A 27968-nucleotide genomic window follows, 5' to 3' on the forward strand; every position below is an offset into this window, starting at 1 on the left:
AATTGAAGTACCTTTAAGAATCGATCTCTATAAATGTAGACCGAGGTCGCTGGAAGAAACAACGATGTTTGTGCACGAGCAAATATCAGAACTCTGTCCTGTATCTCCACGTGTAAATTAATTGTGTGTTAGTTAATCGGCCCATCAGCTGTCCAAAACCGATACTATCCATCAGCTGGAGCAGCATTTTGTTCAAGCAAGCACACTCTGGACTGTTTTGCGACCTTCTGGGTCTCACCAGCAGAGTCAGGCCAGCTAAGCGAATACTGCTGTGTTGACAGATGGTATCGGCAAGGGGCACTCCATTTAAATGACGGGACCGCTTTTCAACACCCACAAAAAAGGCTATGACCGCGGTTGAATGCGGTGAAGGAGCAGGAGGGGGAGGAGTAGAAGGAGGAGTAGAATAATTATTATTTATAAAGCGTCCTTAAACAATCGTTCTCAGGGCGCTATAAAATAACGAGAAGAAAAGCGTTACGAAAGATTTTAAAACATTCAGATAGAAGAGCAAGAAAAGGAGGATAAGGGAAGTTCCATTCAGTTCCATTTATTTGGTATAGCCCTGTGAGCCATTCGGCTCTTGAATCGAGTGCAACCGCAACAAACAAAAAACAAAAACACGAACAAGAAAAACATCTTAAAGTGACTATGTGACTGTGCAAACAGAAAATCCAGGAAAAAACAGCAAAATATTCCTGAAATAGCACCGTACATCAACGCTGTGTGCAAAAATCCCAGTGGGATGCAAGTCAAACAACAACAACAACCACAAGACAACTAAGATTTAGGCCATCAGTCTAACTCCGTACTACAATGAACAAAAACATGGCCAAACCACAAAAACTTTTCGAAATCACCAAAATAAAAGCCATAAATGCAATGTAACAGTGATCATAGGGACTGTGACCGAATTTTTTTACAATAAACTACATAAATAAATTATAACACCAAACCCTAGAGCCATATTTTAGGCCACTGAATAGCAGTGGCAGCTAGGGGTGTACAACTCCTCTAGAGCTGTTTTGAGTGAAGATCTCATAGGTAGTGATTCAAGTTGCAGTTTATTGGCAATAGCATTCCAGATCCTGGGGGCATCAATAGCAAAGGCCCTTCCTCTGGTTTTTGTACGGCAATAGGGAATGTGAAGCTGGTAAGAAAAGGGAACAGCAAAAAGAGCTAAACAAGTGGAGAGGAGAGGCGGTGGGACGAGACGCCGGCGTTCCCTGCCAACCCGGCAGCTGTCCTGCAGCGATTTGACGAATTGTGGCGATCACCCACCTTGAAAAATCGCAGGTTCTTGCTGGGATCCAGCCGCCCCATGTAGATTTCAAACACAGCGGTTCCCTCCGCATTCACCTTCACGTGCTTTAACGCCTTGCGAAGCTGCAGCTCCTAACGGGACGAACACAACCGCCGCGCGATGTTTGGCAACCTCAAAAAGTGCAAACGCGCCGGGGGAGATCACGGGGAACAAGAATATTTCACGAGGGCGAATGCATTGTCTCGAGCGGTGGACAGCGTTGCCTGCGCAAACTGACACGAAAAATGGGACCTCTAATGTCCCGATAATTTTTTTTTCTCCCAGGACAGCTTCCTCAACAAGATGAGGGCCTGGGAAAACCCGGGCAGGTGGCAACCCTAGGCCATGGACAAACACCCGTGCATTATTTCTAGATTTGAAGCCGTACATTATATCCGCAGGACAAATACAGAGAAACACACAATGCCTGTCCATCCCAGAGCTGCTTGTTTTTTGGTTGCATCTTCCTAAGTCACTCGAGGAGAGGCCTACGGTAGGTTCAGATATCACTTGCAGTCGATATTCATACAGCACTCTGCCGCCGCTTCTCAAATGCACGCACACGCAGTGCACAACGACAAAGATCCCCCAAAGAGCCATAACAGACTGCTGGGGCAAGTGCTTTTGGCGAGCACTTATGAAGGCCGGCGAGGCACACGATGGACCGGTGTGGCCAGGATCATGCCCGGCCGCCTTGGCCACCTGAGTGGCAAATGTTCACACACCGCATCAGGTAATCATTTGAGGCTGAGTCGACACAGGAACAACAGCAGCCACCATTTGCCACTAAGTGGCGGTGACGTCACAAAGGCGCTTGTGCACTTCGAGACCGCTTTGAGACCATGTGTCGAAAGTTGACGGGAGAGACCCAGTTGCCATGGGTTGACTGACTGATAGAACTGGGAGATGCACCACCTGAGACAAGAACAAACACACAAGACAAAGATCCAACGTGTAGCCTTTACAGACTGTTGGGGAAAGTGCTGTTAGCGAGCACCTATGAAGGCTGGAACAGCACACGATGGGGTGGGTGGCCAGCACCACACTCGGCCGCATTTGTCTCCCTAGTAGCGATGTTGACACATCACACCAAGTACTCATTCCAGGCTGAGTCGACCTAGAGGAGGCCCAGGACCGGTTCAGATAATCGTCACTGATGTTGGCCCGTGAGCGGGAATCAAACCCAGGTTTCCGGATTCATAGCGCAGCGCGCTACGCGCTACACCATCACTCCACACACACAAACAGGCACACACACACAGACAGACACACACACACACAAATGGGTGCACACACACACATGAGCGCGTACATTTTCCTCCTCCTCCTCTTTGGCCTCCTTCATGGCCTGCAGGCGACGCAGCATGCCGCGGAAGTCCTTGATGCCGTACTTGAAGCAGATGGCCTCGTAGTCCTTCCTGTCGGCGCTCATGAGGATGTCCCACACCTCCTTCTCGTCGAACGTCTTCTCTGGGACCTTCTCTTCTTCAACCCTGCGAGGAGGTGGCGGGGAAGTGGGGTGTTTTTTTTTCTGTTTTCAAACCGCAGACGCAGAGCACAAAGCCCAAACGCCCGAAAACAAACGAGGGACGAGCAACAAACGGCGCCATCGAATGCGTAAGAGACAAAGAGTTTGTCGAATTGAGAAAAGTTACACTGGAAGAGAGTTTAGATTCATTGGCTGCTACTTAAAAGTCCCACATACGGTATGAACCACTGTCTATGTATGGCCGGGTCACCTCGGAAAGAGAGCTAGTGGCTAAGTGGGCTCATACTCGGTAAATAAAAAAGCGTAGCTTTAGTTGGGATGATGAGAGATAGATCCAAAGTGGAGCGGCGTGGTGAAGGAAGCAGAAATGGAAGAGTTGGGACCTGCGGCATGCTGGTGGAACAGAGTACGGATGAGACAGTCCGGGTTGCGGGTTCAAATCCCAGTTGTGGAGTGACCCAGCCCATCATTCCTCCAGGTCAATAAAGTGAGGTGACAGTTTTCTGGGAGGTCACCATCCCTTGTTCTTCGACACAGGCAAACCACGGCCATACAAATGTGAACTACTTATTTGAGCAGGAACTTACTTTGACTCTTGGCCTCTTTTGGAACTCAATCACCTTCCGCCAAGTTTAAATACACATCGTATTTGACAGAGCACCGAATTTATCAGTCGTTGATTGATTGATTTACATGCCAACAAAGGCCACCAACACGACGACTGGACGCTTCGCCCCATGCACCCGCGCAATAGAACGCAACGCACGTCTGCACTGCATGCACGCACATATACAGCCCTGTTTGTCAATGCGCGTGTACGAGTACAGCCCCCTTTTTATTGGTCCACTGCTGCAGAGGGGCCTTCTCAAAGCCTTGCAGCTCTTGGGGGGGGGGGGGGGGCTCTTTGACGCACGCTTCACCACAACTGCTTCATTGGCGTTTGGTTGAAGGCGTGGAGCATGGACGTGGGAGCACAGAAGCACAGTGCAACAATGCTTGCACCGCCTTCTGCCGCCCGTAATGTACATCATGCGATGGCACACAAGATAACAACAGCACCACCACCACCAAACGAGACGCAGTGACGACGTCCATATATACCGAGCACTCCAACATTGTCTGCATGGAGAGCCGTATATATATTGCACAGCTAATACTTAAAGCTGCCTGTACGTGGCAGGATCGAGCAGTTTGCGCGTGCCTCACCGATTCTTTCTGCGGAGCAGAGCAGAGATGACATCACACAGGTACCACGAGGGCATTGGCTGCGCGCCACTTTTTCATTGGTCGTTTGCCCAGCGAAAAGTACCACCACATCGGCGCAGTGATGGGCCAAAACTGGCCGATTTATTGGACAAACAATGACAGATATAGTGGTCTGGCGATAATCCAGCACTGCCCGAATTCTGGCGTTTCTTGTCCCAAGATTGGGCGTATTTTGGACAAATCTTGCACAAATGAGGGCACGAATACTAATTTGGTGATGGCCCAGCGCCGTCCAAAGTTGTAAGGTTTAGTGTCCAAACGTCGGCCAAATAATGGTTCAATTTGGATCAAATAATGGCTAAATAATGGCCTGCTAATGGCAAAAATCGCTCGTAATGATAGTCTAATATTAATCAGAGTAGTGATCCAAGAAAAAACTAGTGATAGGTCAAACATTGGCCAATTTATTAAACTATGTTGGCCTAATAATGGCCCAGCATCAAAGTTAACAGCCCCCGTATTTCTCAGACGCATATAGTGCATTTGTTCATATGAGGTCAAACGACGTTCAGAAACGTGAATGTTGCGCTGAACTGACAAAGGCCACCTCATTGGCTGTCTGCGAAAGTCGTCTGACAACACGAAAGTGGCCAATCTGTGAAGGCTTGCGGCTAAATTCGTGATGGTGTCACCTGTAAAAAAAACCACCGTGGAGGAAAGCAAATTGGAAACGGCCGCGACCATTCTGCCCTAGCTACAGTATGGCTCAATGCCACACGTGAGGGGGACAACACTTTAAAACCATTCCGTGGATTGGTCGGTGCCAATCCACTCGCTGTACTGCCACGAGCCCCACTCGCAAAACAAAGTGTTGAACTACAGGCGTAGGTCAGTGCCAGCGTTTTAGCGTGACGTCGTTGATGAAAGGCAAAGGTGCAGCTCGATTGCTTGCACGCATCACTGCTGGCGAAAGAGCCACCGCTAGGGGGAGCTCAAGAGAACCCCTCGAGATGGGCGCCGTGGCGGCGAGATGTTAACTACCTCGCCAGGTATACAGGAGGTTGTGGGTTCGATCCCGACCCTGACACTTTGCTGTATATTTGGAGTTTGCGGTCTCTCTCCACGTGGTCACGTGGATTTTTCCTCCGGGTCCTCCGGTTTTTCCCTCCACATTTAGAATAATGCGATTAAGATTTATTTGGCTGCTATGAATTTACCCGTGAGAAGCCACTTCGTTGAGCTATTATTTGTGGTCAGGTCGCTTCTGAAAAAGAGCTGTAGAGCTCAGTGGGCTTTACCTGGTAAAATACAAAATAGTTTTTTTTTATAGTTAGTTATTTGGCCTACTCTTCCACGTTGACAATACATCTCGGAAATGGTGGCAGTATCCACACTTTTCCCCGTCGCAGATGACCCGACGACTAACGATGGTGTACCCCGCATACACTGCTGGATGGACAGAGGATGAGGATTTAAGAAACGTGGCCCCACTATATCAACAGCTGTGCCAGTGGAACAAACCAGTGACCTCTAGGACTGCGAGTCCAGTGTCCTAACCATTACGCCAGGGCAGCATCCCTTTGATATTACGACGCCTTACAGAAAATTATTTCGTATATGAAAGACCGAAATGGGAGGATTTCTCCACAATTCTGGCTGTCGCCTGATGAAGTTGGTTGTTGTGAGTACTGGTGAATCGTCAGGGTGCTCAGATTGTAAATGTTGTTGTGGGTTTACTCTCCAACACACCGGTGTGCTGAACTAGTGACGAATTGGCATGTTTTGTTTGCGTGACAAACCTTACTAGTTGTCTGTGTCCGGTGGTGGCGGGTTTAAAGAACCTCTATTATGGGTAATGTTGGTCACGAATGACTACGTGTTAAATGGAAAATTATTTACCTTTTCTTGAGCTTTGCACGGAAGTCTGCCGCATCACTGACCTCCTCTGTATGTCGTGTCATCGTGAAGAAAATAAAGTCCAGGTTAGGGTGAGGGTTAAGTCTTGAACAATATTACATACACGCAGATACAAAGATCCCCCCTATAGCCTTTAACAGACTGTTAGGGCAAGTGCTGTGATGTTGGCACATCGCACCAGGTGCTAATTTGAGGCTGAATCGACCTAGGCGAGGCCCAGAACCGGTTAAAATGTTCGCCGCTGTTATTTGTCGTGAGCAAGAATTGAACTCGGGTCACCGGGTTTGTAGCACAGTGCGCTAACCGCTGTGCCACCACTCCCCACTATGTACAGTACACACACACACGTACAGAATATACATTTGTTTGCAGTAATTTTTAAGCCGCCGGTAGATGAAGGTGTCTCCACACCATGTCGCTCATGTTATTATGGGTTTAATTATACAGAAACCAATTACTCGCAATCGTAATTGGAAGAAAACTTGAAAACCCCACATTTCGCGTGTATGACGATTCGTTGCACTGCCTTCCCACAGGTGGTTGCAAAATTAGCGTAATCGCGACACATGCTTGATCCACTTGATCAACTCCCACTTTATGGATAGTGAGCCTGTGGGTGGCCTTTCGTGCTTGTACAGGACAGGCCTCAATATGAACCGCTATAATCGCTGCAGTGTTATGGATGCCATTGGGTATTTTTTTTTTACATAATATAAAAAGGGCCCTTGCCTATTAACAAAAATGGGGCAGCTCAGCAGCGTTGGATCAGCGTGCCGGACTCTGCAACTTGAGTCATTGAATGCTGAAACCAGTCCAGAGTGTGCTTGTTTTGAACCAACGTTACAGATAAGAGACACTCTCAGAAGGCCGTATGGCCGATGGGTAACGTGTACCAAACAAACTAACAAAAACTTTGTATATTTTGGTGGTGAAACAAACATGGGGAAGGAGGCGCTGTTATTTTGCATTAAACAAATACTGCTTACCTTTCATCTGTAGTGGCGCTGACTTGCGGACTGCATGCGCCCAAAGAGACGGCAAACAGCAACATTGCAGACTTTTCAATTGTCAACAATATATATACACCTGACATTATCACAACTGCAGAGGAGATCACTTACCCAAAAATAGAAAATGCAACATTGTTCAGTGGAGAGACACTGTAGCTGCGGGGATAGGTTGTCTCCCACCAAATCACCCTGGGGCACGGTGTGCGTGGAGTGACATCGCTGGATGGCACCATGCTGTAAGTGCATTGCCCGCCCTAGGGGGCACGGTGTGTGTGTGCCGACCTAAGGGGAAGGTGGGGTAAGGTCATGACACTCTGGTTGACCCGGGAGGACACGTGACCGGTTTGAATGACAGGGGGGCCCCCAAGAGGGGGCTAGGAGGGTCACGTGATTCAAACCCAGGTTCTTCCTGACGGTTCTGGATGGGGGGTGTGGCCAAGGGCGGAGCTCGCCACGCCAAAAATAATATAAGCTGAGTCCCGAGAGGGATCTTGGCTGTCCGTCCCGGGGAAGAAACCCTTTGTCTACGATCTCCGTTCTGCGAGTCTTCCAGCACGTGGACCCGGGCAGGATGTTGTTGGTCCCGGGTCCGGAGTTAATAGCTACTCAGTAACCAATGTCGTTAGCCAGGGTGGTTACCACCCTAGGCCGTTGTCTTGTTAAAGGGTGACGTCATCCCGTTGTGTTGGAACTAAATAAATGCGCTGCCTCCAAGTCTACGAGTGCGACTCAGCTGAACCCACTACACCTGCATCTTTGATATTTTTTTTTTAACTAAGCTGCTTCAATTTTCTATCCCACTCGGCTAGAGCTTCCCCGCCACGGTTCAAACTAAGCCGCATCAACGTACTACCGCTGCAGCTGCACCCCCCCCCCCCCCCCACGCACGTGAGATGGCAATGAGGGCCACGGCGATGGAGGCTTCGGCGTGCACGTTGCTGGCGGTGCAGCGGTACGTGTCGGCGAATTTCGAGAGCACCTTGGGCACCTGCCGGGAGTGAAGGGGGGGGGGGGAGAAAGACGCGGAGTCAAAGGGGGGTGGGGGGAGGGGGCGCAGGAGGACACCCTTTGCCTGGACAGATGCGAACACACCCGAACATGGTAGAGCTGGCTCGATTTGTCGATGTTGTCGATTAATCGACGACCTTTAGTTTTTGCGACCGATCGCTCGAGCCTCTATTTTAATAACGGCGTGTGGCCTCCCATATACGTGCCTTCGTGAAGGCCGGAAGCTTCCCTAAAAGCTCCTGAAAGCCACGCCCTGGGTGGTGATGCACTTGATGACGCCGATGACATCACAAAGCCCCCACCCATCGCCCCCAGTCTGAGGTGCGGGAACAAGAGGTGGCGCTCGACCTTTCATCACAACTACGTTCGCGTTGTCCGATTAGTCGCGTAACGGGACCGATAAATCAGTAGAGGGTAATATATTACTTAAATAGTCGGTTGTCCCGGGCTCTAGAACAGAGACACTCTGACCTGGACTTGCACCAGTCGCACATGGCTAAAATTAGAGCCACGTGCGGTGGCGGCCACGGCCGTACAAAAAGGGGAGGGGGGTGCGGGGGCCCAGAGCAATTCACACCATGTGGGCCCACCGCCTTCAAACTAAACCGGAAGTATTACATTTGTCACCGTAAACGTCGAAGCGCAGGGCCCCCCAATGCACGGGGCCCAGGGCAGTCGCCCCGATTCTCCGTGTAACTCTCGGGAGAGCTCTGGTGGTGGTGGTGGTGGTGCACGCCTGAGGTCCAGGGCTTTGTAAGCAGGAGTTGCTGGATCAAACAGATTTATAAAACTCACCCGCTGGCTGCAAAGGTGGCCTGGAGATTGCAGTACAGCAAGTGGGTTGTGAATCTGTCTGTGGAGAGCTTTGGTTGTTATCCCCTTAAATGCATGGGTTTTCTCTGGGTACTCAGTTATTTTTTTATCCCTACATCTAAAACACTCTTTTAGGAAATTAGCAAAACACTCCAACGTAGGATCCTGCTGAACAAGAATTGAAACCCGGTGAGGCTTTGCAATTTACCTTCATACATTTTCGGGAGTCATTGGTAACCAGGCTAAGATTTTTTAAAAAACACAGCACAATTGAGAACCTGGCTCAATCACCAGTGGCTGAAACCTGGGATCGAGCTGCAGTTGTTGTTTCTTGGTGGCATGCGCCAGGGTCGAGACTGCTGACCGTTGTGACACTTGCCCGCCCATTAATCTCCCGAGTGGTTATTTATACTTACAGAGCTAACATTGCCTCCAAGGTTAGGCTTGCTTTTTTTTCTTTCATCGTTTTAGTTTTTAAAGTCACGGTGAATGCAAAGGTAAGGGTCTGATGGAGATGTTCGTGCCAACCGCTGCACGCAAATTGTTTGTCGTTATTATTGTCATACGGTTATTGTAACAGCGGCATATGGATGTTGTGGGGAATTCTATAATGTGGGAATTTGGGCAGACCCGGAGTAAAGGGGTTGGTTGACTAGCAAGTTGCCTTGGCTGGGTTGCCCGCAATTGTGAATTATATAAAATACAGTAATGGCCAGAAATAAGTTGGGCAGTGGCGTGCACTGCACGATAAATTAATATCCCAGCCACGGCTGACATCAGAGCTGGTTCCACCCCCTCTGCAACACACTGCATTAAGCATCATGGTGAAGTATGGTCAAAGAACAACAACTAAGTGGCGGTGATGTCACCATGGCACTTGTGCAAGGCTATGTGCATTTTAAGGCCAGGTGAAGTGTCGAACGCCTGCTGGCAGGAGGTCACGGGACAGACCCAGGTGCCATGGGTCGATTGACTGAGATGATCGGCCGATGCAGTCAGTCATGGTCAAACAACCTCCATGATCGACATGGTGTGGGGAAAGTTTTTCTGCCAGCAGTCAATTGACAAAGATGTGTGGATTATTATAAGTATATAATTGATGTAAGGGTACTTATAATCCTTCCATCAATTTTGTAGAAGGCATCTCACCAAATATAAAGAAACAAGGAAGACAAATCATGCATATTCATGGATTTTGCAACACTTTCCAAACGTGTGCATGTCATCGGAAATATTAAAAGAGCGATATTTAGACCACGACGAAACAACAGGCTCTGCCAGGGAGAGCACGGCTAACCGTCCACTTCCATTTGTATGATTTTCATCGGGTATAATTTCATAGGGAAAATCCTAATATCAACACAATTCTATACTCAAGTTTTGATCATGTTGGATTACCCATATGAGATTTATCGCACATCCTCGTTGCATTCGGACATAAATACTGCACAAACGCTTTCAACCCGAATTGGAAAGATTTCACAAATGGGCAATGATGCTTTTTTGCCAAAATGTAAAACAAAACTACTTTAAATACCACCAAAAATCTAAAAGGCCCTCCTGGATCAATATTTTGAGCCGAAGGAGTTGATCATGAGTTCAAATTATCCCAAAAAACAAAAAAAATGCATTGACCAATTTAAATATAAGGAGTGACGGCAGGATAACATCACTAGATGCCATAATGGTCACACACCTATACCTGAGGATATCTTGGCCTTCTCTTCCACGATGGCCTTACATCTTGGAAAAGGTGGGAATAGCCACGGTTTACCCCACCGTATGCCACCTGCGAATTGGCTGTGGTGTCACACATTGGTACTGCTGGATGGTCAGAGGTGGGGGGATTTAAGAAGCGTTCCCATTGAGAGATCCAAAACGGTGACTTCTGAATTGCAGTCCCCTGTGCTAACCGTCACATCACGGCGCGCATCACCGTGATGGCCCTACGTGAACAAACATCCCCGTGTAGCCAAGAAGTAATGTTCGCGAGGGCCTCACAATAGGCCGGAATGGCACACGACCAGGGGCATCGAGTTGTGGCCAGCACCCACGCCCCGCTGCCTGAATCTCCCCCGGTGTCGGGGGAGATTCACACAGAAACAGGAATTAGTTTAAGGATGCATCGCTTCGGATGGTCTCCACTGATATTGGTCAAAATTGGGACTCGATCTCGGGTCACCGGTTTTGTTGCACAAGCCAGTGGTGGGTGGGGGGGGGGGGAAATGTCCATTTGCCCTGGGCCTCACGCAAAAGGGGGCCCAAAAGCGGGCTCTGTTCTTTTGTTGTGGATTTCTGCTGCAGGCCTCTATTGAACCTCATGAAGGGACCTAATCGTCACTGGTATTGGCTGCGAGCGGGAATCGAACTTGGGTGGCCGGGCTCGTAGCGCACCGCGCTGACCACTACACTACCGCTCCCGACAATACAGTGCATACACGCACAGACACACGCGCATGTGTTTCTTACCTCCATGATGTGCTCGTCCTTGCGCTGATCATAGTGCACCTTGTAGTCACTGCCAGATACCACCGGCTCCCCGTTAATCCTCTGCCAGGTCACCGTGGGTGTCGGCGTCCCAGAGACTCGGGCACGGAAGGTGGCCGATTTTCCTTTTCACACAAACACACGGGGCTCAGTGTCACACACATGCACTCGAATGTGCATCCCTGCAATTGCTGGCTCACGCTGCTGCTGGCAGAAGGGCGTCAACTAGTGGCAGCTACAGAGGATCCCTCGAGAGGATGCTTCGCCTTTTCGTCCCTGCTGGCCAGAAAAAAAGTTCTACACACGTGTGTTGAACTTTTTTCGCACCTTACCTAGCCAACCGTGCCAATCGGATGTGTGGGGAAAGGACAACAAAACTTACCATTATTATTATAACGTCTCTCAGAAATTGGGACTATTCATGTCATCCCGGGGAGACTTGCATATTTCCCACGACAGCGGCTGCCTCAACAATTAGAATGCGATCCTGGAAAATCCAGGACAGGTGGCAACCCCAGTTGCCATGGGTTTTTTAGTCCACCCAGGGCCTAGCCCCCCCTCGTCACCCCCCCGGCCACCCCCCCCCCCCTGGCCCCTCTCTGGCCCGCGAGCCCCTGGGCGCAGTTGCACCACGCGCACGCTCGATAGCTCCACCGCTGGCACCGTGTCGGACGAGCGCAGGTCGTCTTGTCGCGTCCCGAGCGGGCGGTGGGGGGGGTGGTGGTGGGGGGAGCCTTACCCTCCATGAGAGTGAGGGAGTACGGCTTGGACAAGAACTCGGGTACGCTCTGCCCCTCCGGCACGGTGCCCTCCTCCGTGTGGTGGGTGTAGGCCACCATGTTGAGCGTGAAGGACTGCTTACGCCGGGCCTTGTCTGCGCCGCATCAACAAGAAACACAAAAATTAACAACAAAACGATCCACCGTGTGGACTCCACAAGGGGGAGTTGAGCTAGCGCCTACCTGTGACTGCCCGCACCTGTGGCAGGGGTAAGGGGGGGGTGTGACTGATGTTTTCACGGAGCAAACCGTACGGGTGCTGATTTGAGGCTGCGTCGACCAGGGAGATGTCCACGACCGGTTCAGATGATAGTCGCCAGGAAATGGCAAAATTCGGGTCGTCGTGTTCAAAGCGAAGCGTCGCTAACCACTGCGCCACCGCTCCACCCAAGCCTTTCAACCTCCTGCCAACACTGCTTGAATGTAATTCCTTCCAGCTCGCTCTCTCTCTCTCGTGTGAGTTATCAATCAATCAGCTAATGAGCATGGTGGCACGGGGTGCCTTGCCCACTCCACCCCCACCTGGTGGGCAAAGCTGCGAGTTGGGGCCCCCTTTGACAACCACTATGAGATATTTTGTCAACAATCGTGTCGAAGGACAAAAACACATGTTTAAAATGCGGTTTAAATTAATTTTCATGAAAATGCTTTCATTTACGTTCCACAGTTTATTCAAATTTAATTAAAGCGGTCATGTAATATTGCAAATGGGGCGCTACGGAGCTGTAGCAGCTGCATTTTGCGAAGACGGAGTGCCCCTAGAGCGATAAATGTTCGAGTCCGTGAGCGTAATGATGTCATTAAGGGGAGCCGCGATATTTAATTGCCTAGGTGTGACCGTGGGAGAAAAATCTAATATTGGGGTCCCCCTGAGCTGATAATGTCGTCACTACGCAACTTAGCAACGTCACTGTCACCGATGCAATGAAGCCCCCGTTAATACATTGCCACACACCACGTGCTATTTAGCTCCCGGTTCCTTCCAGAACACTCACCCCCTGTCCCCAGCATCGCTCGTCGCCGAGTGTGCGCCTTTCATCCATCCCTTCGCCCACTCTCTCTCTTTAACTCTCGTTGGTGCAACGAAGCCCCCACCACGCCCGACCGCCTTTGTGTCTCCAGTGGCGATATTTGCACACCACCGCACCAGGTACTCATTTGAGGCTGAGTCGACCTGGGGGAGGCCCAGGACCGGTTCAGATAATCGACACTGTGGTGTTGGCCGTGAGCCGGGTTCGTAGCGCAGCGTAGCGCTAACCGCTCCACCACCGCCACTGCCACGTGAGTCATCACGACTGCTGCCTGTCCCAGTACCGCTCCACGCCGCCGCTCGTGGCACCCGTCCCTCTCGAGTTAGTCGGCCCTCCACGCTTCTTCATCATCATCATCGCCGTCGTCATCATCGCCGTCGTCGTCATCGTCGCCAATCACGGGTTGCCGCGAGTAATATTTCTTGCCAAAAATAGCCGAGTGGCGGATGAGGGGAGCCTCAGCCAAATTGTTGACGGTTCATCGCCGCGGCTGTAAACCCATCGCTGGCGCAATAAAACGCTCGCCACCGCATCTCCCTCCCCCGCCGGCTAAATTAATACCGAGGGCGCGCGCCTGCGTCGAAATAATTCGGGGCTTGCCGCAACGAGGCACGGAGCTTGCAGAGCAGGGAGTGGCAGATGGTGGGAACTGAGTGACCCCCCCACCTCCCCGCCACGAGAGAGAGTCTCTCACCACGCTTCCCCGAGTCGCCGGCATCGATGCCCAGTGTTTCTCAAACTTTGTTTGGGCCCGCCGAACCGCTCAGCCGATGTCAAAATTCCCGTGGACCGCATAGCGCCCCCCCCCACCCCCCAACCCACCCACCCACCCCTGGTGACACAAACACATTCACTTCTCTCTCTCTCTCTCAATCCCAGTAATGCTAAATTATTCATATTAACGGACTGTTTTTGTTTATACAGCTATAAGGTTTTTTTTTTTTATATATAGGGGGAGGGGGGACATTTTGAACTTAGGATTAGGGTAGTTTACCGCAATTAATTTATTCAAAAGTTAAATGTCATAAGTAAAATATGAATTAATGTCCAAAACAAAAGGTAGAATATACATCGTCATCATTATTTAATTTGCGTCGCGGCCCCGCGGTCCACCTGGAGGACCCCGGTGGCGGTGCCGGGGACCGGGCACTTTTGAGAACCGCCTGTGGCTCGAAGCGACATGGAAGGGGTATTAAAGGTACAGCGTTGCAGCCCTGGAAATGACTCTCTGTCGCAGCCGCTGCTGGTGGAAGGGCCTCCCAACTCCAAGGGAGTTCTCGTGAGAAGCCCTCTCGCAAGAGGGGAGTGTGGAACTTCTCTCACGAGCGTGGATGGACGAAGCCTTGAATGCAGCGAGCGGTAGGCGCCCCACTCCCCCCCCCCCCCCCCCCCAAACTCTTGCCCCCGTCGGTCAACTTTTTTACACCCGAGTTGCACTTTTAACGCACCAAAGTCAGCCGATCGACGAACCCTTTACTGCCGCCAAGGACAGAGGCGTGGGGGAGATTTCCAGAAACTCGCAAACCGTCGTTCCTCCCACCGCCATCACGCCGGGGGGGGATTGAATGGAACTGGTGCCGGGCGAAACGGGAGCCTGCGCTACTTATCACCGCACGGCAGCATCCCACGGGTTCATTGAGAAATACAAATCTGATGCATGGGTCACGAGCGTAATAAAACATTTTGAAGTATGTACACAATCGGCGGGGGACAAGGCGAGGGTGGGTGGGGGGGGGATAGGGCACTACACCTTTTGGAGGTGCGAGGCTTTTATTTGAGACGCCATCCTTGCTCGGCTGAACGTCCGAGATGATGACGGGTGGCTTCCGGAGCATGGCTGCTGCTGCCTCGGCGGGCCACGCACACAGAGAGACACGCACGCACACCAGTCGTCGTTGTCGTCACGATCAATGCCATGTCACAATTGTAATTGCTGTCATAGCCATAGAATGATCATCAAACGTTCAAATAATCACAACCATCAAATGTAAATATTAACACAGCCACGATCATCATCATCACTGTCATAATAATCACAACCATCACCATCATTGTCAGTGACCACAACCATCGGTATCATAATAACAACCAGAGTGATCACAACCATCTTCATCAGTGTCAAAGTGATCACCATTACGGCGTAGAGCCTGTTGAGACCAGAACTGCTGTTTTGTTAGGAAGAGCTGTGTTGTTCGAAAAATAGAAATGGAAATGTCAAGAACATATTATCAAGAACATCGGGAAATGTCAAGATCATGTTTGCCTGCCTCAACATTCCCGCACCTCCGATTAATACGTTTGGCTATGTACTGTGCGATAGAAGTTCAACATACATGCAGTACATACAACACTCACATTGTGTACTGTACTGTAATGCCTAACATGGATTCTGCTTTGCATACGTAAATACAAAGACATAGATCCCTCATATCGCCTACAACAGACTGTTGGGACAAGTGCTGTTAGCGAGGATCTATGACGGCCGACAGGGCAGATACTGTAAGGGGGTGAAGTGACCAACACCACGCCCGGCCGCCTTTGTCTCCCCAGTGGCGATGTTTACACACCGCACCAGGTACTCATTTGAGGGTGAGTTGACCTACGGGGAGGCCCAAGACCGGTTCGGATAATTGTCACTGCTGTTGGCTGTGAGCGGGAATGGAACTCGCGAATGAAATTTGCCGAGGTTCGGAGCGCAGATTTTCTGGTGAATTGCTCGGGTTAGTGCGAGGAATCTGCTTGGCTAGTGCAGTTAGGATTAGCAGTAGGGCTCCAATACGGTTTGTCTATTTTGGTAATGGTGAGCTGTAGGGGCTTGTGCTCGAGATTCGTGTTATCACCTCTTATGGATGGGGTGTTTTGTATTCTACAGCTACTCCAGTTTCCTGCCACGTGCCAAAAAGCTGCATTCATAGAATTGGCCAATCATAAAAATGTTGCATAACCCTCCTTAACAGGAGCATTGGTGCTCAGTGAGGCTTTTCCTGGATCAAGGGCTTTGGCATGAAAATTACGTGCTCTTTGGCTGGCTAGCGTGGTTAGGATTGGCGGTTATGGTTCGGAGTGGAATTGGAGCGTGGGTTTAGTCGGTACTAGGGGTCGGAGTAGAATCGGGTTACAGCTACAGGTAGGGCTAGGGTCTGGTTGGCTTGTGTGGTTAGGGTTACGTGTAGGAGGAATATTGGCTAGTTTGCTAGATTGTTGAGGAATTAGTGTAGAGCGAGAGATCTGGCAAGCATCTGATCGACTAGGTTCGTTGGCGTTAGGGTTGGGCTTCAAGTTGGCTCGCGCGGTCAGAGGTTAGGGCAGGGCTACACGTGGAACGCGTGCTGTGGTCAGAGAGCCCGGGGTGTTGCTAATTGCGCGTAACACGAGCAGGTGATTATTAAAATTAATTCGAATAACTGTAAAGCAGAGGGAATGATTCATGAAGCAGCGGCCGCCTACCGCTAAGCTGACCGACCGGAGCAGCTCTCCCGTGGAGACTTCGAGGAATTAATCAGCGGAAATCGGAGGCATCGCTCACACCACTTTACCTTAATTGGAGCCATGGCGCGTAGTGGTTGTAAGGAATTCAATCATTAACACATTTTTGTAATATTTATTTATTTATTTTAGGGCTCGTGCTAATGCCCAGCCAGTTTGCGCTGGCTAGTTACGGGGTAGAAGCCGCGGTCGACGGCTCACAAGAATGCAGAGACTTGAGAAAGTGGCGACGAGGATGAACGCGGTTCAGGGAGCGGAGGTCGACAGTGGCCCGGACGGCAAACGCTCGCTGGGAATGAGCCCGGCGGGGCGGGGGGGAGGGGGCGGGGGGATTCACTTGAAGGGTCGCGACACAGGAGCGGGGAAGCGAACGCGGATAGAAGACCCCGGGGTTCTATGGACGCGGTGGTGGGGTGGGTACATCAGATCCGGAGAAGAGGCGAGGATTGAGACCGACAGGAAAAGGCGGTAGACGCCGGCCGATGAGCGAGAAACCGTGGCGGATATGTGGCGCTTTTATTTTTGAGACGGAGAGATATAGAGCGGCGTTCTGATCTGGAGAACCAACATTGTTTTTAAGCGGAGTGATTGACAGAAGGTTGAAATCCAATGTTTAAAATATCATCACGTTACGATTTATCGATTGAAAAGATACATCTGGCAATCATCTTCATCAGCATCGTCGTGGTATTACAGCATTGATGGATTGAGATATGTTTGTAAGTTTGTCATTCCAGATTGAAAACTAATTTCTAGATTGTAAACTCATTCTAACCATCGAACATAGACGGCCATCGCATCTGTGCGCCTTCACATGAGCCACTGGAGCTTTACACTTTGAAATCTAAATTTAAAACTTTATTTCTTTCGAACTGCTTTTTGCATTTCGTTTGCTGTCCTTTTCCCCGCATCTCCGACTAGCGCGTCTCGGCTACGTGCGGTGCAAAATAAGTTCAACACACGCGCAGAACATATTACACTTTTAAACTCGAGAACCCCAGAGTAGTGTTACAAGCGTAAGTACACAGCCGCCGTCCTGCGTGCAAGGCGGCGGTGACACGGTGCCAAAGGTGGTGCCACAGCTCATCACGAGAGGAAATGCCAAACAGCGTCGTTGCATAATTGAAAGCCACGTGATAAAAAAAAATAGTGCGTTGCGTAACTATACACGTGGTGTCATAAGAAGCCTGTGTGTGCGCATTCCCATGCTATTGTTTACATCACGAACATTCAAAATCCTGGCTAGCGGTCAACTCGGCCCATCATCAATCCAGGGTGGGTAAAATAAGAACCGCTTTTTTTTGTTGGGAAGCCAACAGCGACGGTTCAATCAGAAGAGACTGTAACCCGCCATGGGATCGTGGAATGAGGGTCGCCCTAACGCTTGTTTGGAAATTAACTCTCCATTGTTTTAAATATTCATTATAGCGCGTCGTTCCGCACGATGTCTGATTTTTCCCATCCTTGTGCTGGGAGCTTCTTCGGGAATAGAACAACACGTGGAACAACCTCATCACTCACCGGGGAGCTGTACACATGCAGCACAAAGCCCTAAAACCTACGCGTTCATTTTAATATCATCACCCATCGCAAGATTGCAGGCGGGTGTGTAATGAGGCATCAATTTAACACTTAACATAAATTATTTTAGTCACAATGCGTGCACTGAATTCTGCGCGTGTGTGAGAGTGAATTATTTACGACATATAAACTAAAACTATTGTTTATTTTCGCAGGTAAAGCCCGCTGAGCTAAATAACTCTTTTTTTAGAAGCGACCTGGCCACAAATGATAACTCAACCTCGTGAAAATGTATAGCAGCCAAATACTCTAAAAGTATGTCCATTCTAAATGTGGAGGGAAAAACTGGAGGACCCGGAGGAAAATCCATGCGACCACGGGGAGAACATGCAAACTCCACATATAACAGCCGTCAGTGTCGGGATCGAACGTACGATCTCCTGTGTTCCAGGCGAGGTAGTTAACTTATAGCCACCGTGAGAATGTCACATTGAGGTCAATAAAGTAAACACATTCTATGCAAACAAGACAGAAAAAGAAACAATAAAATTGAGATTTTTAAAACGAGACAAAAACGAGTTGGATGGTGAGTTGATACACGTCTGGTTGTAGGACACTGCCATCGATTGGCACACCTCAGAGCAGCGATGATCACAGTTCAGTTTATGAGAGTGCAAGGGGTTAACCAACTTCAAATGACGATATAAGGGGGCGAGTTTTATCGTGCAGCTAAATCTGATGTAGAAAAGCAACAAACGGTGCCAAAAGAGTAAAGTTTTCAATCAGGGCATATTGCCGACTATGAGATACAGAATCACGAACCGTGACAAAATGGGGAAAAATACTTTGAAAAGTGTACAAAGAATCATGCTGAGATGCATGCTGGGAATTACACTGAGATACAGAAAGAGGGACGGTGAATGAGAGAACAAACGCCAGTTAGAGACACCACGTGGACTGTAGAGCAAAAGACCAAGTATGTACTGCATGCATGTTGAACTTCTTTTGCACCATATGTAGCGAAGCGTGCCAATCGGAGGCGCGAAATGTGGGCTTCGATGGGACATATCGCCCGAAGGAATGATCGTGGCCAATGGATGAGAATTGTGACAGAGTGGCAGCCAAAGGAGGGAAACGCGTCCAAGAATACGACCGCCGTGAGGATGGAGAGATGAGATTGGCTCGCGTGCAGGAGCGAGTCGGATTGTGACATCGCGGATGATGTCCGTCCAGCAGTGGATACATGGCGGCTGTCAATGACGACGATGGATGCGCCAACTTCGAAGGAATACGTTAATCTCAGGTTTTTTTTCCCCCCAGTTTTATTTACTAGGTATAACCCTGTGAGCCATGCGGCTCTTGGCTCGGGTGCAACCGCAACAAAACTAAAACATGAACAAGAAAACATCTTAAAGTGACTACGCGCAACAGAAAAAAAAATCCTGGAAAAACACAGCAAAGTCTTCCAGAGAAAAATAAAAACATCGCATTTCAACGCTCATCTCTCTCCCTCCACCCAGAGTGTCGCCGTTCTAAGTAATTATTTCTGTCGGAAGGAATTCGAAAAGCATCGGACCGGTTTTTGTTGCTGTCACATATAGACGTCGCACGATGATTCTGGAGAGGTCATTCGATAGCGGCTGGGGTCGCCAAATGGATCCCCCCACCCACCCTGCAGCAGCGCGCGTGGTGGCAGTGATCGACGGGTGCGCATCCGTGGCTTCCCACGGACTCACAGCGAGACTCACGGACTCACATTGGAGACCCGCAGATGCACCGCATGCAGGCCCCGTGCGTACCCTTAAGACGCAACGCGATGCGAGTCGCGGATCGCGCATCGCCGCGGTCACGATTAGCCTCTCAAACGGCTCGCATTAAGACGCGCACAGAGACCCATGGATGCGCGTTCGAGACCCGCACTGTGGAATGCGATATGACGTGCAGATGATAGACTGCTCGTCACCGAGGTCACAATGCGGCGAGGGGGTGGCTGCACCTGGCACGTGCTGTCCTGGCCACAGTTTTAGTTGCGGCCCAGTGTCTTGGAGATGAGAAGCCACGCAATTCCGTTTCGGTAACTCGGAAAGATAAGCAATCGGTTTCAATTACGGCTGACATTTCCTGTGCTAACCCCTCCCCACGCGCTGGCTGCCCGGTGTCACGTGTAACGAATGACAAATGCACGTGCTTCCTCGCCACGTGTTTGACATTTTTCATGGAGCTCAGGAGGGAGTCACGTTTTTCTCCACTGCCACCACGAGACCATGAACTACCACCCCGGCACCAGCCCCCACATTCCACCACCACCTCCCCACCACCATCACCCACCAGCACTACCGCAACCGCCAAGACTATCCACCACCCAGCACCACCAACATCATCATCACCACCATCATCACTACTACCATTGACCACCACCAGCCACCAAGGATTACCCACCAGCCACCAACATCAACATCATCATCACCATCATCACTACCACCATTAACCACCACCAGCCACCAAGGACTACCCATCAGCCACCAACACCAACATCATCATCACCATCATCACTACCACCATTAACCACCACCAGCCACCAAGGATTACCCACCAGCCACCAACATCAACATCATCATCACCATCATCACTACCACCATTAACCACCACCAGCCACCAAGGACTACCCATCAGCCACCAACACCAACATCATCATCACCATCATCACTACCACCATTAACCACCACCAGCCACCAACACCATTTGGGGTGGTTGACAGGGCCCAACAGTCGCGTGTCTGTCGCTTTTTGTAGAGGTTTATGGTTCGAATCGAGGAAGCCACCATGGTTAATGTTGCGGGTGTATTGTAACTGCAAACATCTTTGCCGTGAGCTTTCCAGTGGACATGAACGATTCCCTGATGATGTGCAAGACGACGAATAAGCCATTATGTGATGGCGTCATGGTCCAGATTTGCCCAATGTGAAAAACGTGAAACTACTTGCCGGCTAAATTTTGATTTAAAGCTTTCGTGACTGCAGTAATTCATATTCTTAGCTCTTTCGGTAAAGTCACGTTGAAGGGAAACAATAAAATAATAAAATATATAAAACAATAAAAATTCTCACGACGTTTCGACCATCACACAAACGGTCGTCATCAGGTGTGTCGGTTTGCATTAATTTATTTATTTTTAAACGGTGTATTTATTTATAAAAAAAACGTCAGCGCCACGCGCAGCGATTTGCCAGTTTATTTAGAAGGACTAGTCCATCTATGTTCTGAAAAGAGGAGGGGGGAGACGAAAAATTAATGTATGCTGTCTGAAAGCCACTGTAAGCGTGAACAATCAATTAAGACCTGAAATGGTTAATCAAATCTTTCCAATGATTGCTAAGCCAGAATCCATCTTCTCGGTTGAAATTGTCTCTGTGCTTGAAATTGTCTCTGTGCTTGTATATATATATTGTATATACAAGCACAGAGACAATTTCAACCGAGAATATGGATTCTGGCTTAGCAATCATTGGAAAGATTTGATTAACCATTTCAGGTCTTAATTGATTGTTCACGCTTACAGTGGCTTTCAGACAGCATACATTAATTTTTCGTCTCCCCCCCTCCTCTTTTCAGAACATAGATGGACTAATCCTTCTAAATAAACTGCCAAATCTCTGCGCGTGGCGCTGATGTTTTTTAAATAAATAAACACACCGTTTAAAAATAAATTAATGCAAACCGACACACCTGATGAAGACCGTTTGTGTTATGGTCGAAACGTCGTGAGAATATTTATTGTTTTATATATATTTTATTATTTTATTGTTTCCCTTCAACGTGACTACCGAAAGAGCTAAGAATACTTGCAGGCTATGTCTGCAAGTCATTGCGTCTTTGGGATAGCTTCCAACTGTAAGAATTGGCGCGAATAATCCCTCATTTTTACTATTAATACATTATTACTAATATAACCACCACCATCATCACTACACCACCACTACCAATAGCCATCACCACCACTTCCCACACTTGTGGGTATGTTGAACTTTTTTCGCACCATACGTAACCAACCGCGCTAATCGGAGGTGTCCATTTACAATTATCCCGAATGTAACAGCAGGCTACTTTTCATATAATTTCAACACATTTTACAATCGCTCATCTGAGATCATTTTTACACTGCCTCTTGAAATACCCAATTAAGCGGCGATTAAGTTGGAATTGATTATGAATAAACCACATTATCCGCAGGTGTCCGTACAGGGGCGACTGCCGCGTATCATATGAACACGATGAACACAATGAACACGATGAATACGATGAACACGATGTGTTCATGAAGGTGAGGTCAGAGACACTGAGTGGGCAACCGTGAGACTCGAGTTCGAATTCCAGGTTTTAGCCTGTCCGTGATGAAACTGGGTTCTTTGCCCGGCTGTCAAAAGTTGATGTTCTTAGCTCAGTCACAAATGACCAATGACATGTACCCATTATGTCACGTTAGTTTTTGTTCCTAACGAACTTGATTCGGCAGAAGTTTTGCTCCGAGATGTTTGACTGTCACGCGATGAACATTTCTCTCTCTCTCTCTCTCTGGCAGGGCGCATGAGAAAATTCGCTCCCTCGTGTGGATCGAACATCACTTGACGAGATCTCGGATATGGTTCTGTGACATCTGCTTCTGTGGGCCATTCTCTGACGCGACGCTGATGCTCTCTGCACGAGAAGTCGCGAATGGGAGCGATCTCACGGCGCGGTACAACACCAATACCACGATGTTTTCGAGTACCCACCACGTGTTACGTGGGTGACCCCCAGGTGTGTGATTGATTGTACGCGGCACGAGATGCAAAGTTCAGACTCAAACGGGTTGAGATATGAGAATAGTTTTTTTTTCCCTTTATTTCTGGCAACAAAACAGCTGTGTTGAGATGTTCGAACACCAAATTTAAATATTTTACAAAGAACCATGTCTGCAGTAACCACAATGCTTGTGGTCAGAATGCAAGCTGTCTCTGGTGTGGACCAATCAGTGTGGTTAATGCAGACGTGATTCCTTGTGAAAGGTTTCAGTTTGGTGTTTTAACAACTCAACACACTTGTTTTGATGCCAAGAAAAAAGGGGAAAACCTAGTCTCATATTTTGGTTATTGGCAAAGAAGGTCCCGTGATGGGTTGAGATATCACTGGCCACTGCTAGTCGAGATCCGTAAATCATATATCTGCCTTCGTTTAGGGAGCCCCCCAATTCCCCAACTGAGACACACGCACACACACACACACACCTACAAAACTTAAAACAAATACGCGTACAGTCCACAAAGACAAAGATCCCCGGTATAACCTCAACAGACTGTTGGGGCAAGTGCTGTTAGCGAGTAGCACCTATGAAGGTCGGCACGGCACACGACGGGGGTTGGTTTGGGCAGCACCATGGCCGGCCGCCTTTGTCTCACACCACACCAGGCACTGATTTGAGGCTGAGTCGACCTAGCGGAGACCCGGGACCGGTTCAGATAATCGTTTCTCGTGTTGGCCCTGATCGGGAATTGAACTCGGCACACCATGTTCGTAGCGCAGCGTGGCGCTAACCGCTGCCCTACCGCTGATGATGACCGACGAAATATACGTTTTTCCCAATATTTTACCAAAGGAGGAGACTGGCAATGGAGCGGCACACAACGAAGTGAAGACGCCATAAAGAGCGAGCGACCGCAGCGGAGATGGAGCAATGAAATGGGTTCGCGTGGAGCAGCGCGATGGATCGTGGCACTGCGTGGTGAGGGATATGGCGACGGCTGTAGTCATCCAGCGGTGGCTAGATCATGGCTGATGTTGGCCTTGTGCGCTTAAGAATCGGTGATAAGAATCGGTGATTTCCGATTGTTGTAAATTGTTGCGCCGACGTCGTCCTTACGGCTCACGGGACGAGCGAGAAGAGAGCAGACGAGGCAATACAAACGAGACAAACAATACAAACGAGACGGACAATATAACCTAGACAAACAATACAAACGAGACGGACAATGCGAACGAGAGAGACAACACAACCTAGACAAACAATACAAACGAGACGGACAATGCGAACGAGAGAGACAACACAATCTAGACAAACAATACAAACGAGACGGACAATATAACCTAGACAAACAATACAAACGAGACGGACAATGCGAACGAGAGAGACAACACAACCTAGACAAACAATACAAACGAGACTGACAATATAACCTAGACAAACAATACAAACGAGACGGACAATGCGAACGAGAGAGACAACACAATCTAGACAAACAATACAAACGAGACGGACAATGCGAACGAGAGAGACAACACAATCTAGACAAACAATACAAACGAGACGGACAATATAACCTAGACAAACAATACAAACGAGACGGACAATATAACCTAGACAAACAATACAAACGAGACGGACAATATAACCTAGACAAACAATACAAACGAGACGGACAATATAACCTAGACAAACAATACAAACGAGACGGACAATATAATCTAGACAAACAATACAAACGAGACGGACAATGCGAACGAGAGAGACAACGCAACCTAGACAAACAATACAAACGAGACGGACAATGCGAACGAGAGAGACAACGCAACCTAGACAAACAATACAAACGAGACGGACAATGCGAACGAGAGAGACAACGCAACCTAGACAAACAATACAAACGAGACGGACAATGCGAACGAGAGAGACAACACAATCTAGACAAACAATACAAACGAGACGGACAATGCGAACGAGAGAGACAACGCAACCTAGACAAACAATACAAACGAGACGGACAATGCGAACGAGAGAGACAACGCAACCTAGACAAACAATACAAACGAGACGGACAATGCGAACGAGAGAGACAACGCAACCTAGACAAACAATACAAACGAGACGGACAATGCGAACGAGAGAGACAACGCAACCTAGACAAACAATACAAACGAGACGGACAATGCGAACGAGAGAGACAACGCAACCTAGACAAACAATACAAACGAGACGGACAATGCGAACGAGAGAGACAACACAATCTAGACAAACAATACAAACGAGACGGACAATGCGAACGAGAGAGACAACACAATCTAGACAAACAATACAAACGAGACGGACAATGCGAACGAGAGAGACAATGCAACCTAGACAAACAATACAAACGAGACGGACAATGCGAACGAGAGAGACAATGCAACCTAGACAAACAATACAAACGAGACGGATAATGCGAACGAGACAAGCAATACAAACGAGACGGAAAATGCAAACGAGACAGACAATACAACCGAGACAAACGATGTGAACGAGACAGACAATGCGAACGAGACAGTGTCAATGAGACAACCAGTTCAGAGGGGGCAGTCGAAATGGTACGAAAGAATGCCATCGACTCATCCCTCGAATTGCCACCGCGACTTGTGCGACGCTCCACATGGATGTGCAGTGATCAAACTATCCATCATACGCATCACCCATCACACCTGTCAGACTGACACGCGTGACAATGCGCACGTGACAATGCACGCGTGACGCTCGCCCGTTAAAATGATGCCCCGCGCGAAACAGACCGCTGGGCTCTTACCCCTGTGCCTCCACACCACGGCGCCGTCGCACGTACGTTTGAAACATCGTTCGAGAATGCAAATAAAAAATGTTCTCCGGTAATGTTTTATATTATTTAAAACCAAATCAGTTCCATGAGGTCGCTTAGAGCGCCTAACACGATGATGATGTAACACAGCCCCGATGCATTATCTGGGTTTCGTCTTTGTTCTCAGCCCGTGCCAAAAACTCTCTCGTCCTCGCGACCCAACGCCGACGCGTCTTCGCCAATTTACCAATTGCATTTTGTTGTTGTTGTTGTTCTGTTGAAGGTACGGACACATTTCACCGCGAAACGCCGAACGCGCCTGACGATTACGAATTCGTGTTGTGCACGCGAGCGCGCGGGTACCTGATTGGTGTGCGGCACGTCAACTCGACTTGACACTCGACTCCACCAAATTGCAGTCGGAAAAAAATAATAATAATAACGATCTCTACGCTTTCTGCGTGCGCGTGTGCGCGTGTGTGCCTCTCTCTCTCGCGCGCGTCTGTGTTTCAGCCGTGCGAGAAAGCCTCGAAGGGCATAAATAGGTGGTCGCCGATTTACCTAAACACGTGGCCCATGCCCTAAAACTCTGCTCCTCCCCTTCCTCCCCTGAGACCCCCTCCCTCCCCGCTGCCTCGCCATTTCTCACCTCCAGCTCCCTCGTTCTACACATCTGAACCCTCATCATTGACAGCCACCGCGAGTCATATGTCATCTCGCCCTCCCAGCTCTTTTCCTCTCCCCTCCCTCCCTGCCCTCGCAACCCCCCCTCCCTCGTCTCCCACTTCGTCCGTTAATGCGGCGAGGCACACGGAGTGTGCAATTGTACTGCACGGAACAAGAGCGTGTTTACTGAGATGCGTGTGTAAGTGTGCGTCAGCGGAGGGTTCAGATGAAACGACGCTCACAACAACGAGACGGAGCGCCGGGCGGATAAAGTTGCGGAGAGTTGGCGCAGTGGGGAGCACAGTTGGTGCATCTGCCAGCCGTCTCGGTCAGTCGACCCGTGGCACCTGGGCCTGTTTCGTGACCTCCTCCTTTGACACTTCAAGCGTTGCACCTCAAAGTGCACCTAGCATGGCACGATCACTGTGGTAACGTCACCGCTATTGAGTGGTAAATGACGGCTGATGTTTTTGTCGTCCGTGAGTGGCACGTGTGTACACACACACGTGTATGAAACCACGTGTGTGTATGTGTGTGTACACAGGTGTGTGAGGACACACGTCTTTATCAATGTTTCCATTCCGTGGTCTCGTTATTCTTCACCTGTCGAGCCGTGACGACGTGACCTGTCCCGAGCGCACTTAAACAGTTTCAATCATGTAATGAACCCCCTTTGCGCGGTGTAAGAGCCGCATTAGCAGCAGCAGCAGTATGAATGTTGGGGGCTTGGGGGTGGGGGGCCGGTTGATATCACAGGTCAGTGTCACGTGTCTCCCTCCCCTTACGTGCCCTTTAACTCAATGACGTGCCCCAGCCATCGCCTTGCGTGGCCAGTGAGACCACGGGGTCTCTGGCTAAAGTTAGTAACGGACAGTCACCGCCTGCCGAGCGATGTCCTTTTGCTATTATTTACGAGCATTATGGAAAAAAAATATGGGGGAACACAAACAACACGAAAATATTCGTCTATTTAAGCCTTTGTGCCGGCTCGCTATGTGCGACGATCCTCGCTGCGTGGCCCGTGAAAAGTGAGCCACGTTATTTTGGTGATGCTGGCTGCCGCTTTCGCTACTTCGGCAGGTTGGTGCACAAGCCCAATCGTACTGGGTTAGAAGAATAAAGTTTTGCTGGCTGGCTGGCTGGCTCGAGGAAAGGGGACGGACGAAAGGTCACGTCCACGGGACGTTGCGGGCTTGCAAGTTAAAGATGATCATAATAAGCTCAACGCGCTCACAAGAACACTGCCTTTAGAAGATTATGTGCCAGACACAGCCACATTTGCAACTGCGATTTGAAACTATCTTTGAAATGTCGATGATGTGCTTATGAAGCGCAATGCAATCGACAGTATTTTCTTGAATTATTGTTGTTGGTTTGCTGCTCTGACCAAACTCACCTTTGATGTTAACAAATCTACAACATATTCTTAGCTCTTTCGGTAAAGTCACGTTGAAGGGAAACAATAAAATAATAAAATACATATAAAACAATAAAAATTCTCACGACGTTTCGACCATAACACAAACGGTCGTCATCAGGTGTGAAAAAAACAACCGCAAGAAACATTTGAAAGAAGTGTCGGTTTGCATTTTTTTAAATAAATACACCGTTAATAAATAAATAAATGCAAACCGCCACTTCTTTCAAATGTTTCTTG

At 49.1% G+C, this 27968-nt stretch overlaps 1 protein-coding gene across 2 annotated transcripts in view; it reads right to left on the minus strand.

Annotated features, from left to right (window-relative positions):
• LOC116958314 (immunoglobulin-like and fibronectin type III domain-containing protein 1) overlaps positions 1-26274 on the minus strand; it is a 70382-nt gene extending 44108 nt beyond the window's left edge. Inside the window, exons 1-9 of one of the 2 annotated variants that reach the window (XM_076073686.1) lie at positions 26009-26274; positions 14794-14883; positions 11973-12107; positions 11216-11358; positions 7814-7913; positions 6902-6931; positions 5898-5943; positions 2616-2796; positions 1282-1395 (exon numbers count right to left, since the gene is read on the minus strand). In XM_076073686.1, coding sequence (XP_075929801.1) covers positions 1282-1395; positions 2616-2796; positions 5898-5943; positions 6902-6931; positions 7814-7913; positions 11216-11358; positions 11973-12107; positions 14794-14878 — 834 coding nt within the window. In that variant the 5' untranslated portion in view covers positions 14879-14883; positions 26009-26274. Of the gene's footprint in view, positions 1-1281; positions 1396-2615; positions 2797-5897; positions 5944-6901; positions 6932-7813; positions 7914-11215; positions 11359-11972; positions 12108-14793; positions 14887-26008 lie in introns of both variants that reach the window. The other variant, XM_032980913.2, reaches the window with a different exon arrangement.
• Positions 26275-27968: the final 1694 nt, after the last annotated feature.

Source organism: Petromyzon marinus, chromosome 3, assembly GCF_048934315.1.
Source record: "Petromyzon marinus isolate PM22_M1 ecotype Great Lakes invasive population chromosome 3, UKy_Petmar_22M1.pri1.0, whole genome shotgun sequence".
NCBI lineage: Eukaryota > Metazoa > Chordata > Hyperoartia > Petromyzontiformes > Petromyzontidae > Petromyzon > Petromyzon marinus.